Source organism: Panthera pardus, unplaced genomic scaffold (assembly GCF_024362965.1).
Source record: "Panthera pardus isolate Hobbes unplaced genomic scaffold, ASM2436296v1 HiC_scaffold_2, whole genome shotgun sequence".
NCBI classification, from domain to species: domain Eukaryota; kingdom Metazoa; phylum Chordata; class Mammalia; order Carnivora; family Felidae; genus Panthera; species Panthera pardus.
The window spans coordinates 86170968-86189315 of record NW_026526765.1 but is presented as its reverse complement, the minus strand read 5'-3'; the positions used below and the strand labels follow the sequence as shown (position 1 = coordinate 86189315).

At 38.8% G+C, this 18348-nt stretch overlaps 1 protein-coding gene across 4 annotated transcripts in view; it reads left to right on the top strand.

Annotated features, from left to right (window-relative positions):
* The window catches only part of POLR3G (RNA polymerase III subunit G), a 103274-nt gene that overhangs the window by 59714 nt on the left and 25212 nt on the right, over positions 1-18348 (top strand). For 2 of the 4 annotated variants that reach the window (XM_053907205.1, XM_019462803.2), the window contains exons 2-3: positions 8442-8582; positions 11352-11481. In XM_053907205.1, coding sequence (XP_053763180.1) covers positions 8466-8582; positions 11352-11481 — 247 coding nt within the window. In that variant the 5' untranslated portion in view covers positions 8442-8465. Of the gene's footprint in view, positions 1-82; positions 190-5692; positions 5889-8441; positions 8583-11351; positions 11482-18348 lie in introns of those variants that run through there. The other 2 variants (XM_019462804.2, XM_053907204.1) reach the window with 2 other exon arrangements.

Genomic DNA, 18348 nt, shown 5'->3' with positions numbered 1-18348 from the left:
GCAGCTGCAGCACAAAGGAGAGTTAACGCAGGGGCACTGCAGCAGACTGGAGACCCAGAAGGAATCGCTCTTCACCCCGGGGGTCTGACTGCAGAGGCCAGGGGAGGTGCCAGGTCCTCCCATCCACTGCGCTCCGGCAAGCGCACTTCCAGCCAGCGCCGAAAGAGTCAGGCCAAACCGGATGGAGAAGTACGGCGCCTGCCAAGGGCTAAAAAGCTCCTTGCCCAGGGGGGCGGGGCCTAGAGAGAGAATGGGCGGGGCTAACTGTTGGGGATCGGAACAAGGCTCTGAGCCCGCGTGGAGGGCGGAGCGCGTTTCTCTAGAGGTGGAACCGGTATCCCAGCGCTCGCGCCTTCTGTGTGCACCCCTTCCTTGCCGGCCGGCACTTTGGGTGCACAGTTTTACCCAAGCCTCGAGACAGCAGGTAACAGAGGGAGCAATTGAGGGGTTGGGAGGCGATGGAGAGGGTAGAGAGAAGTTAAAGGGGCACATGGAGAAGGTGGGGGAAGTCAGAGGTGGAGATTCAATAAAGCGCTTCAGGATTGAGGGTAGTTGGGAGATAGCTTTACCTTTCCCTTCTAATCCCTTTAAAATCTTTGAAAACCGCCCTTTCCCGATCTTAACGAGGCTCCACTTCCTGGACTGTTTGCAGTGAGTTAGAAGAGGATTTATGCTGTTACCATCTACTGATGGTAGATTTTCAAATCTGGGGACTATGTGATTGGTTCAGGCACGAGTCATTGCCGCAGACTTGCTGCTATGGACAGACTATTCAGTATGTTTTCTTAACTCTTGGCACTTTAACCTGTATCGTGGGGAGAAGGGTTGTTAATAACGTCTTAATGCTCTTATAAAAAATGAAATTCTGTATTCCTTCCCCTACCCTCCATTTTTTTGGGGGGGGGGTTTAGTTTGTCAGCTCTTGAAAGAGAGCAAAGAAAGTTGGTAGAAAAGGCTCAACTAAGTAAAGGTGGAGGCAGTCGCACCTTGTGAGAACAGAAAACGTGGATAATATCTGGGTGTGGCCCAGCCCGCCATATAAATCACCCCCACTATGAACACCAGATCCCTGTATCCACCTAGCACCTCCCAGCTACTGAAACATCAAGTTAGGCTTCAAAAATTCCCTGGAGAACTTGATTAATTATAAAGAAACCCATGAGCTAGCTTTGTAAAAAGTAATTATGAAAACCCTTATTGTGGCAGCTACTAATAAACCTTCGTAGGAGAGATGTACTGTCCTCTCCTACACTCCTAAAAACCTTTGGTGGAGATGTAGCTTTTCTGAATATTTTCCTAATCTTCAGCCACTGTTTGGGGCTGTCCTTACATGCAAGTCCCTGAGCTAGATGATCTGTGAGAATAGTATTGAGTGGAAAAAAAAGAAAAGAAAAGAAAAATAAGTCATGATTTGGGTTCTCAAGAATTTGAGGGAAGATGATATTTATGCACACCTATTTGCAATATAAAACAGTATGGTGTATATACGACAGAGGAAGTAAAAACTAGGTGCTATAAGGATACAGATGAAAAGGATTATTGAAGAGTAGCATTTGAGCAGGGCTTAAAAGACCACTGTTTGTCAGGATGCTCTCAGCTGGGAAGTACAGAGCTTTCTGTAGTTTAGACATTTTTCCCATAGGCAGAGGGAAACCGCTGTAGGAGAAATGGAGAGATATCCTTACTAGGCCATGAGCTCAGCAATAATTCACCCAGTATTTGTTGGACTTTTGCCAGGCTCTGGTAAGTGATAGAGCATGGAAATGTAAGTCTTCAAGGAGGCCTTCATATTTACAGATCCATCTGCTTGTATCACACTCCCTTGGATGTCCATATTTTCTTAGTTCTCGACATGGTTCTTTCCATTTCCTGTGCTAGACTATGAGCTCCACAAGAGCAGAAACTTTGTTTTGTTCACTGCTATATTCCCAGTGTGCAGAAGATGGTCTGACACAGAGGGTGCTTAATAAATACTTGATGAATAGTTAATTGAAGGGCTTACTGGAGAGACAGACAAGAACTGGCAATCACAACATGATCTTTAAAAGGGTAATAAAAGCACTGTAGTACTTGGGAAACAGACAAGGGAGAGATCTGTCTCCTTGTTGGGTAGAGAAAATGGTCACAGAGAGGTGTCATTTGCACAGCATCTTAAATGGTGCCAGGCGTTGCGTAGTTGGATGCGGGAGGAAGGCATTCCAGGCAGAAGGAATGCTACATGCAAGAGCTGATGTAGCAGAGTAGAGAGTGGCTAGAGTGTGGTGTGTAGGGGGCAAGAGACAGAGAGTTAGACTCAAAGCTTTGTTAGGTAAGGAGAGTGACACATCAAGGTTTATGTTCTAGAGAGGTGACTGGAGAGTGGGTTGAAAGTGGGAGGCTGGCAATGGGAATTTATTTGTTCTGTGTTAGAGATGGTAAAGTCCTGAACAAAAGCAGAGGTCAAGGAAGGTGAATATGTAAGAGGATACAGCCAATATTCTTCTATAAGGGTATCAAGGAAGGTGGAGGGGAGGACAGCATGACTATCAGGTTCTGACTGGGACAATTGAGGTGTCATTTATCAGGAAAGATGCTGTGACCTGTCTTTTCGTGCCTCCCCCAGCTTCCATGCCTACTTACATCAGATTGTACATTCATTCACGTAGCCACTATGTAAAAGGGGCAGTGTGAGATGTGGAAGACAACACATTTAGGCCACAATCACAACTCGTAAAATGTTAGCACTAGGAGGAACTTCAGATATTACCTCAGCCTGTGACGTAGTGTTGTCTCTACAGTCAAACAGAATGGACTTTGCATTTCAGCTCTTGGATGTTTGAACAACACCCATCAAACTAGCTCAGAACAGTTCTGAACAGGAATTTTCAGGATTTCAGGAATCCAAAATAGAAGGATGATGCTTCTGATTTTATACTTTGAAAGTCAGTTAATTTTGCCATTGCTAATTCACTTCCTTGTAAAGATTAATAAAAGTATCTGTGGGATTAAAAAAGTGTTCAACTAGCCTGGGAATGTGTTTCAGGTAGTGTAATGTGGATGAATGGAGAATGGAAAGGTACCTGAGGCTTTAACCCAGTTTTGTCTTTGTTAGAAATTAACTGTGTGCCTTTAGGCAATCAACTAACCTCTCAGGGCTTCACTTTCCTCTTTTACAAAATGTGAAGTTTAATAGGAAGCAGTGGTTCTTTAAAAAAATTTTTTAACCATATTTATTTTTGAGAGACAGAGAGACAGAGTGTGAGCGTGAGGGGCAAAAGAGAAGGAGTCTCAGAATCAGAAGCAGGCTCCAGGTTCTGAGCTGTTAGCACAGAACCTGACACATGACTTGAACCACAAGACCATGACCTGATCTGAAGTCAGTTGCTTAACATACTGAGCCACCCAGGCACCCCAGAAAGCAGTGGATCTTAATTTACGCTATATGCTGTAAACTCTGGGAATGCTTTGAAAAGTCCTAATGCCTGAATCCCATCTCTAAAGATTCTGATTTTGTTGTTCTGGTATGAAGCCTGAGTTTTGTTTGTACATTCTGATGCTTCTAGTGTACTTCCAGGTCTCCAACTTTATAGTTCTGGAAGTTTAAAAGAAAACAACAATGTTAATAGTAGGCTGACTGAATTGTACTTCTTTGGGTAGATTTTGCTCATGACACCATATGAAAGAAAGGAAGGAAAGAAGAGAGGAAGGAAAAGAAAGAGAAGGAAAGAGAGCTTAACATTAATTGTGGAGCTGTTGCTATATAGAGAGCACTGTGCTAGACAGTGGGGATATAAAATCTCTGTTAATACGGCCAAAGAAATAAATAAAACATAAGTGAAACTCCTTGCCTTTGGAAAAGACCCATTTCCCAAAAGGTGCATTGTCTCTATTTCTTCCAAAATTGAAGAGTAGCAATATGTAACACCTCAATTTTTTAAAATGCACTTATTTTATTGGAGGATCTTTACAAGAGCGAAGTGGGGTGAAGCAACTGCTGTGGATTTTGTTAGGTAAGGAGAGTGACACATCAAGGTTTATGTTCTAGAGAGATGACTGGAGAGTGGGTTGAAAGTGGGAGGCTGGCAATGGGAATTTATTTGTTCTGTGTTAGAGATGGTAAAGTCCTGAACAAAAGTAGAGGTTAAGGAAGGTGAATATGTAAGAGGATACAGCTAATATTCTTCTATAAGGGTATCAAGGAGACTGGACTTAGACTGGATCTTCAGGTGAAAGGGGCTACTGTTAAGCAGGGAGGAAAATGGGGTAGATTGTAGTGGAGAGAATGGTAAACAAGACATGATGATACAAGGAGTCAGGAGTGCGGGCATCTTAAAAGGGCCCTGAATACTTGGGTAGGAAGTTTGGATTTAATCCTGTAGCAAAGAGGGAAGATGAGAAGACCGACATGATCAGAACTATGCCTTAGGATGAATAATGTGGAAGAATAAATTAAAACAAATAGGAAGAACAAGGGATACCACAAAACTTGCAGTCACTCAAAAGTGATGTAGAAAGAGGTTAAACTGGATTATGGTAGAGGAAATGGAAATGAAGGGACATTTCGAAGGAAGGATTAGGTGATTGATTCGATAGGAGGGGTAGAACAGAGTGAGGAATCAATATTGATGCACTCCAAGTCATCAAGTGTTGGTGACTGGGAAAATAACATTCTGTGGAGAAGCAGGGACATAATACCTAAAAGGCAAGCCAGTTGGTGTAGGGGGAAGATGACCTCAGTATTTTAAGTTTAAAGTGCTTTCCAAATATTCTTTTGATAGTGGGAACATGGGCTGAAACTCGAGACAAAGGGCAGTGTTGGAGATAATAGTATGGGAGAGGTCATCAAACCCTGCGTGCTGGTGTGTTTTCTGAAGACCAAAAAAAAAAAAAGCAGAAGACCAAAGATTGAACCTTAAGGAAATCCATATTTAGGAGGTTTAAGAAGAGAAGTAGCCAATAACAACAAAAAAAACCCAGAGTTTTAATAAAGCCTAGGAAGGAGAGAATTTCAAAAGGGAGGAGGCCATAGCAAGTCATGTGCTTTGGAAGTCCAAGACATGAATGAGGACAAAATGCCAGTGGATTTTGCTCTTGGGAGCCATTGGGACCTTTGCATTTCAACATTTTTGTGAAACCAGTTCCCATCACAAGTGAGGTAAAAAGCCAAACCCTTTACCTCAACTCACACAGGGCTCCGCAAAATCCGGCCCTGACCTGCCTCTTCTTGTTCCTTACTCCTCGCCAGGGACATGGCCTTCTCATTCCTCACACACTCCCAGCATTTGGCTTCTTTCTCTGCACTTGTTCCTCCTTCTCTGTGCAGCCATGTCTACCTTATCCCCTTATCTTGTGGCTTACAGGCCTTCTCCGGCATGGTGCTCAGATTTATCCTCCACAGAAAGACCTTCCTTGTGTGAAAAGCTAACATACCCCTTTATTATTCTCTGTCCCCTTGCCGTCATTTATTTTTTTTCAAGAGCTGTGTTGATGAGTTTCTAGGGCTGCTATAACATTTTACCACTAATTGGGCGACTTCAAATAGCCGATATTTATTCTCTCTCAGTTCTGGTGGCCCAAAGTCTGAAAACAAGGTGAAATCAAGGTGTGGGCAGGGTTCATTCTTTCCAGAGGCTCTGAGGGAGAATTTGTTCCAGGCCTCTCCTAGCTTGCAGTGCTTCCTGGCACTCTTTGGTATTCTTGACTTGCAGCTGCAGCCTCCCAGTCTCTGCCTCCCATCTTCACATGGTGTTTTCCCTCTGTGTGTGTTTCTCTCTGTCCACATTTCCCTCTTAGAAAGACACCCATCATTGGAAGAGGGCTCACCCTGATTCACTATGACCTCATCTTAATTTGATTACATCTGCAGGAAAGATTTTATTTCCAAATAAGGAAGGTCATCACATTCACAGGTACGGGGTGGGTAGGAGGGAGACACAATTCAACCCACAGCAAGAGTACATACTATTATGTTACACATTTATTTGTTTACATGTTTGTGTTCTTTGAGCCACTGAAATACTTGCCCTTAGTACAGGGACATGGTTTTATTCATGGGTCCTGCCATAGTGCCTGGAATACTCAATATTGGTTGAATGAATGACTCAATGAAATTGGCCTATATGAAGTAGAGGAAGATTGGGATAATAAGGAAATGGGGAAAGCTGCTTATAAAAAACCTTTCATTCAAGCAGTTTGGGAGGGTGAAAGAAGAACATGGCAGTGGTTGACTCAGAGGATACCAGAGATTGATGCTTAGGCCTCACTTGTGAGCCATTTTCCCTATGAGACAGTTACTAGAGTCCAAGAAGTACCTCTTAGGTCTCCAAGAGAAGAAAATTAATTTGGCAGCTTCTGTAGGTACAGGAGAACTGACTCATAATAGCCAAACTAAAAAGAGATGAATTTGTAGGCCAGAAGGCCATGTAATCATTGAGGGTGCCTCAAGAGCTAGGATTGATTTTTCTGCCAAGGGCAATCCATTCATTAATGATACCAGTTTATACATCCAAAGGTACTTGATAAATACGGAAGTTTAGAGGCTCCAGCGTCTGGTATTTCTCAAGGGATTTTCCATCAAACAATGGTAGCTGACATACTCTCTTCTTAGGGTGAGTTTTCCCAACTGTTTCTCAGAGCCCACCTCCAAAGATTCTGGTGTAGGTTTGAATACTTGAAGATTGCATAGGATTCGATATGTATATTTAACAAGTTCTCTGGCCAGTTCTCATGATCAGGCAAGTTTGGGAAATGCCTGGAATTGTTCATCTTTACTTGTGGGCAAATCCCAGACTGGAATTAAGCCCAGTGGTCTTGACCATGCCTACAGGGCTCTCACAATTCATTTCTTAGAGTGAGTGTGTCTTTTTGCTCAGCAGTTTTCATACTTGGAAGACCTGCTTTCTGCAGGCTCAGCATATACTTGAGTGACTCAGCAATGAAACATGGCCATTTAGATATCCTCCTCTCTTTTAGTGTGGACACATGGAATGAGCTTGGGTATTAGAATAGGTACCTTTCCTCTACAACTTATGCTTCATTGTAGCTAAATAGTGAATGAGGAAATTCAGTCATGATAGAATTCCAATTAGTAGATACAGAAAGAATAAAATTACAGCCCATAATGGAATAATGAATCTAGGCTACGATCATCAATGGCTGCTGACATCATTAGGTGGAAAGTGATGGGGAACTGTATGCTAGATGAAACAGACTGCTAGCACCTGAACCCACTGACCAGAGAACATCAGTGAGAGAGAGAAAGGGAGAGAAAGAAAGAGAGATTGGTTTTGTTTGCATCCTGATGTGATGCAATAGGAGGAACAGAGCAACTCTTTTAAGTGTCCTTGTAAAAAATTAAACTCAAATTTGAGTAAGCCTCTAGTTCACCTATTTAGAAAATAGAAAATACAATGAAGAGGAATGTGTTATACTGCATTTCATGTATTCAGTTCCTCAAATTCGGAAATGGGAGAATGTTACAACCTTGCTGCTTTCAAACAGTGGCCCGCATACCAGTAGCATGGATAATCCCAGAGAGCTTGTTAGAAATGCAGGTTCTCAGCCAGCTGAATCAGAATCTGCATTTTAACAAGATTCCTAGGTAATTCTCGTGTGCCTTAAATTTGGAGAAGCATTGTATAGGAAATGACCTCAGTTTTTCAAAAAATAACGGTAAGGAAAGAAAGGAAGGGGAACTGTTAAGTCAGTAGGAGAGGATATATTGCTGTTTTCTTGGACTTGCAGGATTGATACACAGTATTATCAGTGGGAAAAGAGACTTAGAGGATGTGTGTCATAATCACCACGACAGTCAACTGCACTCTTGTAGTGACAGAGCCTTGGTATAGGGATCCCTGTTAATATACTGCCAGCTCAGTTCTCACACTGTAGAGATCAATCCTGTTTCAGACAATTCACAAGTTCAGTAGAGAACTTGAGTATGTGACATCTCTACTGTGACCAAAGTTGAAAAGAGTACAGGTTTATCTTACCTTTAATTTAACTATTTCAGATGTTTTTTTTTATCATTTAAAAATCTAAAGTGTATATGACTCGTGGTAGTCTTCAAGCTGAATGAGAAAGCTGGGTGGTCTGTCTTCATCAGCCAGACCTTTCCTTGTCCACACTTTTTACATATGTCTGAAATCTTGATGCCAAATCACAGAGGGGTGGAGAGAATTGCATCAACTGGCTGTGTGCAGTGGTCTGGGCAGCATCTCAAAGGGGACCCAGGGTCAGCTGTTCACCCAGGGCCTGGTGAGGTAATTGAGGCCATCATCATGTCACCTGCCAGACCTGAGTAGATGTGAGGAGTTCAGAAATCAGTTTAGCGTATGTTTATTATTTCTTTACAAGTTTTGCTTTCCAGAAGTATTTTCCATTAGCCATGCTACTTAAGGGACAGAGTTTTATATTCTGCTTTAAAATGTTGATTTCCTTTTTTTTTATGTGATGTCTTTCAGAATTTGCTGGTATAACTAGTTCTGATGGCTGGGAACAAAGGACGCGGACGTGCAGCTTACACCTTTAATATTGAGGCAGTTGGATTTGGCAGAGGTGAAAAGCTACCCGATGTAGTCCTGAAACCACCCCCACTATTTCCTGTAAGTACATTAACAGCAGATTACTCATAGCTGGTTTTTTCATCTTTCAAAGAAAATTAAAATTCTGCACAGGACTGAAGATATAACATCCTTAGAATATCTTAAGTGTAAGAAAGTAAAAGAGAGTGTGCTTCACGGCCACTGTTCTTCCCTGAACCTCTTCTAATTTTTACACTGCCTTCTAAAAACAAAGAAACTGTATACAACTTGATGTGAATACATTCAGTACAACATGAACTAAGAAAGAATTTTTTCATTTCCTACTTCTTCTGTTGCTATTTTTGATGTATTCCAATACCAAAATAATATTTTGTTTTTTAAATTTTTTTAATGTTTGTTTATTTATTTATTTTGGCAGAGAGAGAGAGAATGAAGGCAAGCAGGGGTGGGGCAGAGAGAGAGGGAGAGTGGGAGAGAATCCCAAGCAGACTCTGTGCTGTTAGCAGAGTGTGACGTGGGGCTCGACTGCACGAGCTGTGAGATCATGATGTCTCCCAGCCCCTCAAAATAATATTTTTAGGGGCGCCTGGGTGGCTTGGTCGGTTGGGCATCCGACTTCGGCTCAGGTCATGATCTCACAGTCCGTGAGTTCGAGGCCCGCGTCGGGCTCTGTGCTGACAGCTCAGAGCCTGGAGCCTGTTTCAGATTCTGTGTCTCCGTCTCTCTCTGCCCCTCCCCTGTTCATGCTCTCTTTCTGTCTCAAAAATAAATAAACGTTAAAAAAAAAAAAATTAAAAAAAAATAATAATATTTTTAAAAGGTTAGGTTTTACAGTGCTCCCTAGTGGTCCTCAGTCTACTAGACTTTCACTTAATGATTTTCTTCTCATCTTGTATCTACAGAATTTGATTTTGCTCCCTAGTGTACCGTTTTGCCTTTGATTCCCCACTCGCCTGTTTTGGTTTTTGCTTATTTCTCTATTTTATTAAAGTCAGTTTGAGTTTTGTTGCTGTTTCTCAAAATCTAGTTGTTCCTGCTACATTTAGTGTTGCTTTTAAATCTAATGAGTATGCTGTAAACCTAATTGGCATAATGTTTAATTTAAGGCTTTCACTTTACATTTAGTTTGAAACCTGAGCTTACATTTCCAGATGTGTATGTGCTGCAATATAAAAAATGAAAAACTCATAAATGACCAGATACCCTTCGATCCAGCAGTTTCTCCCCTATTTCAGAAGGGAAAAGTCTTTTGTCGAATGATTTGTGTAAGTAGAGGACGCTGGACAAATGTATCTAGGGATCTAGATGTCTTACACAGGGAGTCTCTACTTTTTGCTCTTGATATTTTGCCTTTCTGATATTTAGTATAGCCTGGAACAATGACAGATACCTCACGTTTGTGCATTATGTCAATCACTTTATACATTGATTTCCTTGAAAACAACTCTTCTCCATGTGTGAGGTTACTTCTAAACACTGGAAATATTAGTACATACTGTGTTGTTGTATAGTTGGAATAAAATTGAAATTCCTTGCTGCTGGCAAACTGGCTGTGTTTGATATGGCCTTGCTGGTGTCTCTCTGACTCTTGCTACCACTGTCCTTCTCGCTTCTTAGCCATCATGGCCTCCTTGTTCTCTCAGGCCTTTTCCTCTGCCAGTTTCCGTGGCTAAAGCCATCTATTCCCAAGTCTGCATGATGACTTCCTAATTTTTTCCGGAGCAGTACTCAGATGTGATTTCCTGAGAGGTCCTGTGTGCTTACCCTGTCTAGACCAACTACTTCCAACCTCCGTGTATTCTGTCAGTCACACTTTTTTCTACCCAGCCTTACTTTTTTTATGACACTTATCGCTACCTCAAATTGCATATTTCCTCATTGTTTACTTATTTCTTGTATTTTTCTCTTCTAGTATGTAAGTTCCCTAAGGGCAAGAAGTTTGACCAGTTCATCATGGTATCTCTTATTGTCTAGCCATGTCTAGCTTATAGTAAGCACCCAATAAATAGCTGTAGAATGAATGAATAAACTCAGAGTGAAATTTTGAAAATGTACCCTGTACGTAGTTCTGATACCAGAAATGTCTTTTTCTTTTAGAAATGTCTTTTACTACATACCCTGAGACCCCACTTTTTAATAAATATATGTATTTCATGAACATATATACCTATGTGTGCATGTGTATAATTTTATAAAATTGAAGATGTAGATTCAAACTCCCGCTTTGTCATTTACATGGTTTATGAGCTTATAGATTGTTCACGTCTCAGTTTATTTACTGTAAAAGGGGAAGTACTGATGATACTTTAAGTGGGATTGTGGATGTTGAGTGATGAGGACATCCTGGTCAGAGTAACCACTTGTACATGATAACTGCTACTTTTAATCTTTTTTTTTTTTTTTTTTTTTTTTTTTTTTTAATGCTACTTCTCCCACCAATACCACCACTACTAATTGAGGTTACTAGGGGACTAAAGCAGTTACTCTCATTTACTCAATGAGTAAACTCTCATTGTTTACTAAAGTTTAGTTACTCTAAAACATGTAATCACAGTCAACAGACTATATAACAAAATACTTGGTGTGGTCAGTAGGAAAATTAAGAATCTTTCCTACTGTCTAAAATGAGAGCAAAGTAGGAAATAGGCTAAAAAGTTAAATAGATTCCAAAAGCTCAACGTCTTTTCAGTTGATTGTAAAACTTAGTACCTGGGAAATGTAGTTTTTCAATAAAAATGAAATTTTCCAGATTATAGACAAAAGGGATGTTAAGAAACTTATTTTATTAAAAAGGCACACACACATACACACACATTGTCTTTTAAACAGGATACAGATTATAAACCGGTGCCACTGAAAGCAGGAGAGGGCGAAGAATACATGCTGGCATTGAAACAGGAGTTGAGAGAAACTATGAAAAGGATGCCTTATTATTTAGAAACACCTGAAGAAAAACAAGGTGGGTTTGGACCCTTTGGTTATGTGGTTGAATGTGTACAGACAAGACAGTGTTTGTGTACAAGACAGAGAGTAATTTGGTGCTGATTGATTTAGTTACATCAGAAATTATCAACTACCATAAAAGAGCATAGTTCTGTTGATTCAACAGAAAATGTATTTTAAACTTTCTGATATTTTATTTTTAAAATTACCTTTTAATAGAAATTTCATAGGCTTGGTGAAAATTACAAAAAACAGAAATAGTAAAAAGTAAAAATCACCTCTAATGCTTATGGCTAGAGATCTATTAATATTTTATTATACATTCTAGATTTTTTTCTTTTGCATGTGTATGGTTTTTATAAAATTGGATTCTTTGCATCTTCCTTTTTTACCCAATAGCATGTTATTAGCATGTTCACATGTCCTCAATATTCTTGGAAAATTAGATTTTTAATCATTATGTGGTATTCCATGATCTGTATATAACATTATTAATTGTACGTAGTTCTCTGCTGTTAGATTTAAAGTGTTTTCTAGTTTTTTGCTCATATGTGTATATAATGCAATGGTTATCCTTACACATAAATTTTTTGTATCTAATATTAAATTTAAAATGTATTTAAAATTAAATATGATTATTTAATATTTTGGTGAAAACTTTTAGAAGCCATAAATATATTTTTGACTTATGATTTGTACATAAGAAAACATAAAGGGTGTACTCCTTGGTTATGCCAAGGACAGAGAGGAGAAATTACCATTGGAGAAGGCTTGAAAGTCTCAGAGAGGGAGTGGGAAGTGGTTTTAGAGGAAGAGAGCCCATTCCTGAGTAGTTATTTAGCACATTAGGTCTGTATTGATTTTCAGTTTCTGCCCTCGAATGTTGAAATTAGAGAGATCAATATCATCCTTGAGTTCCCAAAACAACATCATTAAAGCATGAGAAATTCATATAGTATCATCTCATTCCATTAGTATTAAAAATGCATTCCATTTTCTCCCTCTCTAAAAGACTTAGAACTGGCTAAGAGTCAAAAAGAAAGTCTTATATAGTAATATTACATGTGCTTATAATTATAAGAAGCATTTTAGACAAGTTTATTTATTTTTCAAACGTAGCTGCTTGAAGTTTATATAGTGGTTTAGAAAGGTATATTTTTATCTCAAAAGTGCAGATTTTTTTTACTTTCATGATTATGTTACATGCTTTTATCTATCTGAGTTCAAAAATGAAATTAAAGCTCTAATTGTAAAGATTTTTAAAAAGATTAAATGAACTAATAAACATTCTTATTAGAAAAAATTATAGTGTAGGGTATACTTTAATCTTTTAAAAATTATTGTTTTTTCTAGAGTATGGAACAGACTTAACTAAATGTGGTCATTATTAAAGCATAGGTCTAATTTGCAAGTATATCATATCATTAAAACATACCTGGGAGTCTTTTAAACAGGGAACACAATTTCATTGCTGGTTTCTGGGAGTGGTTGGCTTGTACCTGGATTAAGAGGCTCTTTATCTTTGATGACTACAGAACGTATTTAAAAATACAAGGAATCGTTTCTGTTTCTTTCTGGAAAAAAACACTTCTATAGGATTTTCCAAATTGATACAAGTATATTCTCCTTCAAAATCTTCATGTTTACCTTTCTTTTCTGATGTAATGTATTTTAAAAAACTACAGTTGAAAATGTTTTTTAAAATATATACATACATACGCATGAATATAGGTTAATATAATAAATACACATATATACATATATACACACACATAATGTTTATGTACTCTGCACACCATAAATGAGAAAGAATTGGCCAGACTGAACAGCAGTATGCGTCTGTCAGAGGAAGCTACATTCTGGATGGTGTTCTATCACTGTACCTTTATCAGCCTTCTCCCATCACTCATCACCTATATGCTTTAAGAAAGAGAGACTTAGGAATTAATGTAAAGAACTAAATGAGGGTAGGAGATCTCTGGGTTTCCTGATAACCTTGTGGCTAGTGGCTCAGGGCATTGAAATCACAAAGAACTGAGGACATAGAATAAAAATATATCTTATCGTGATGTTTTCACAATTTGTTTATAATGCTTTCGGGTAGAATTATAGAAATGATTGGTATTTTCTTTTATTTTTGTAATAAAAGAAAAACACCAATATTATTATTTTAATGAATTGTAGCTGCAAGGATATATAGAGAGCATCTGATCCAATTGTTCCCAGCTCGGGTTCCTGCATTACTGGGGTCCTCTGAGGTAGAAACAGGAGTGACAGTGGCAATCATTCTGTAAGCCATTTTTAGAACTTCAAAAGCTTAATGGAAATCATAACATTTACTTGCAATATGGCCATAAGATCTGCTGTTGAATAAATGGAGTTTGGTTTTTGTTAACTGTCAATGTGCCATCAGGGTCCATGAGACCCCTATTTTGATTTTTGATTTTCTTGTAATGTTTATTTATTTTGAGAGAGAGAAAGAAAGTGAGCAAGGGAGAGGCAGAAAGAGAATCCCAAGCAGGCTCTATGCTGCCAGTGCAGAGCCCGATGTGGGGCTCGAACCCATGAACTGCAAGATCATGACCTGAACCAAAATCCAGAGTCAGATGCTTGACCAACTGAGCCACTCAGGCACTGCTGGAGTTTATTTTTGAGCAGTGATATTCATAACTTTAATTTTTTTTAAGTTTATTTGTTTATTTTGAAAGAGAGTGAGCAAGAGATCATGAGCAGAGGTGGGGCAGAGAGAGAGAGAGAGTGAGAAAGAGAGAGAAAGAGAAAGAGAGAGAATACCAAGCAGGCTCCATGCTCTGTGTGGAACCCAGCTCAGGGCTCGAACCCACAAACCGTGAGATCATGACCTGAGCTGAAATCAAGAGTCAGTCACTTAACCAACTGATCCACCCAGGCGCCCCCATAACTTTTATTTTTTAATAGAGATCTTCTAAAAAACAAAGAGAATTTATTTAAAAAAAAAAAACAAAACTCATTTTATCTGAGCATTACCATATCAGCTCATTGGATCCTTTTATAAATTTAAATACGTTTTGGAATCTTAGTGATTTCACTTTTCCTTCATCTGTAAACATTTTGCTGTTTTATCAGCACAGATATTCTTTCATCATTACTCATCAGTTATCCCCCACTACCCTGGGAAAAAGAGACTAAAACATCAGAAACAAAATGGAAAAATGGTGAAGTTGCACGGAAGGATGGTACAGCATTGAAATAAGTCAGCACGGTCGCATTATCCTTCCGTGTTTCTATTGTGTTGCCCAAAGTATTATAGTAATGTTTAAGAAGATATAAAAAGAAAAGAAGTCTAGAGAGACTCTTGTCTTTGTGGTTGTTTTGTTTTTGTTTTAGCTTTCATAAAATGCAATTGAGAATTCAGAATTGTTCATTTTCTGCCCATAATGGTGCAGAGAAGAAAATTGACAGGGGAAGATGTGACACAATCACTAGACAAAAAAGATGAATGTAGAGGCAGTAATTCCTTGGGCGCCAACGATGATCATGAAATCTTTGTATAAGTAAAATCTCAAACTGAGTCTTCATCTGACAACATTCTAGATGAATCTTCTCAAACTCAAGAGTCAGTGGGTAAACAATCTATCTCTAAGAATAAAAAGGAAATATGGTATTCTTCTTAAAAAGCACCTCGTTACATACTATTTTGTGATAAGAACCTGGACCATCTAGTCCGTTAAAATGACATATGATGATATTTTTCTTTTTTTATATTGATGTACCAAAAGTTATTTGGTGTAGTTTGTGACTGGACACATGCTGAAGGCAAAAACAAAGATGATCGAAAGGCAATAGGTTGTGCAGGAATGAAATGGTTTGTTGGATTGATCATGTTAATTAGTAATTATAAATTTAATAATGAAAATGTTTTACAATTATAGACCAAAGAAGATGGCTGGGCCATTCTCACTTCATTACAAATGTGAGCTATCAAAGCTTTTTAAAGTACTGTATTTTGATGATGAAAGTGTAAGAAGAATTGCACTTCTTACAATTCTGGAACCTATTAGAATGTATTTCTAATCTAGAATCATTTGGATGTTGCAAATGTGAGAAGAATCAGAAGTAAGAAGTTAGAACTTATTAATAAAATGTATTTAAAATCTGGAATCAGGATATATGAAATGCATATATTCAAAGGTTGTACATGAAAAATGTACATGTGTTCCTAAAATGCACAGTTGATGCACAGTTAACAGCATTCAAAAGACTTGCTGGGGCACCTGAGTGATTCAGTTGGTTGAGCATCTGATACTTGATTTTAGCTGAGGTCGTGATCCCAGGGTCATAGGATTGAGCCCTGCATCAGGCTTAAGTCTACTTAAGATTCTCTCTCTTGGGGCACACAGGTGGCTCAGTCAGTTAGGCAACCAACTCTTTTTTTTTTTTTTTTTTTTAAGTAATTCAATTTTTATTTATTTTTTATGTATTTTTCATTTTTTTAATATATGAAATTTATTGTCAAATTGGTTTCCATACAACACCCAGTGCTCATCCCAAAAGATGCCCTCTTCAATACCCATCACCTACCCTCCCCTCCCTCCCACTCCCCATCAACCCTCAGTTTGTTCTCAGTTTTTAAGAGTCTCTTATGCTTTGGCTCTCTCCCACTCTAACCTCTTTTTTTTTTTTTCCCTTCCCCTTCCCCATGGGTTCCTGTTAAGTTTCTCAGGATCCACCTAAGAGTGAACACATATGGTATCTGTCTTTCTCTGTATGGCTTATTTCACTTAGCATCACACTCTGCAGTTCCATCCACGTTGCTACAAAAGGCCATATTTCATTCTTTCTCATTGCCCTGTAGTACTCCATTGTGTATATAAACCACAATTTCTTTATCCAACCAACTCTTGATTTCAGCTTAGGTCATGATCTCACCATTTGCGAGATCGAGCCCCATATTGGGCTCTGTGCTGACAGCATGGAGCCTGCTTGGGATTTTCTATCTCTCTTCCTCTCTGTCTCTCTGTCTCTCTGTCTCTCTGTCTCTCTCTCTCTGCCACTCCCCTGCTCACTCTCTCTCTCTCAAAATAAATAAAGTTAAAAAATTCTCCGTCTGCCCTTCTCCCCTGCTCATACACTCTAAGAAAAAAAAAATGGCCTTCAAAACGAGGGAAATAATGGAACATAAATTTGAGTTTACTGTACTTAAGTTCTTTTTAAAACTTGTAATAATTTTCTTTCTTTTTAAATAACAGTTTTATTGAGATAAAATTCACATATATAAAAATATACTTTTTAAAGTATACAATTCAGTGGCTTTTAGTGTAGTTACAGAATTGTACAGTCAACAGTACTGTCTAATTTTTAGAACCTTTTCATCATTCTGAAAAGAAACGCTATACCCACTAGTATAGGCTTCTATTCTCTCCTGTCTCTAGCCCATGGCAGCTACTAATCTGCTTTGTAGTGTTTTGTCTGTTCTGGATATTTCATATAAATGGAATAATAAGGACCCCTGGTTGGCTCGGTTGGTGAAGCAGGCAACTCTTGATCTTGGGACTATAAATTCAAGCCCCACATTGGGTGTAGAGATTACTTAAAGATAACATCTTTGAAAGAAATGGAATCATAAAATGTGACTTTTGTGACTGCCTTCTTTAACTTAGCATAATGTTTTCATGGTTCACCTGTGGTACTGCAGTCTTCATTCCTTTCTATGGCTGAATAATACTCCATTGGTTGTATATACCACATTTTGTTTACCCAGCAACCAGTTGATTGACATGTGGGTCAGTTCCACTTTGGAGCTATCATGAGTAATGCTGCTTTGAACATTCATGTATTTTCTACTGGGTGGACACATGTTATTTCTACTGGGTGTATATCTAGGATCATCAGATAACTGTATTTAACATTTTGAGGAACTGTCAAACTATTTTCCAAAGTTCTTGCAGTATTTTACGTCACTAATGTTATATGAGGATTCCAGTTCCTCCACATCCTTGCTAGCACTTGTCATTGCCTTTTTGGTTGTAGCCATCCTACTGGGTATTAAGTGCTGTCTCATTGCGGTTTTGATTTGAATTTCCCAAACAACCAATGATGTCGAACATCTTATCATGTGCTTTTTTTCCACGCATATCTTTGCAGAAATGCCAGTTCAAATCCTTTGCCTCTTTTTAACTGGGTTTCAGTAGTTGTTTTTCAATATCACTCATTCTTCTAGAAGTTTACTACTAAAGGTTAAATTTATCTAAAATATGCAATCTGTTGTGGAGAAAATTTTTAAATGCGAATGCTGGGAATTTGTGCTGACTTCTCTTTACAGGTGAAAAGCTTAAGAGCAAGATTGAAGTCAAAACAGTTAAATACCTAGAAAAGCTTGGTCTCTTGGTCTCTCTGATCTACTATTTATTTTGGTTATCTTTGTCTAACACCATGGTTTTGCTGTTATTTGGGATCATTTTCTTAACATGGAAGAAAAAGTACATACTTGGGCCTTGCTTTTTATGTTTTCATCTTTTGGTTTAACTTCCCTTTTTCATGGCTGTACTCCTAAAACCACATTTTATGATGAACCATGGTTTCAAGCTATGGCATGATGCTGTCACTTACACTGCCAACTATGGTTTCAAGCTGTGGCATGATACCAACTTACGCTGCTAGGAAAGGGTTTGGGCCCTCATTGAGGGAGTTTCTTGCAGCATAGTGGGCAAAGCAGAAACAAGAGCCACAGCTATGGCTCTCCCATTTTGGGCAAGCCTAGGAGGTCCCTGCAGAGTTGTCAGCAATTGACATGGAAGGCTTTTGGCTTGCTCAAGTCCAACCCTACCTACTCCTACCCTTTTCCCCATTCTGCTCCTCAATGGATTGTGAAAAGTAGCTCACTGAGAAGCCTAACTGTGTATTA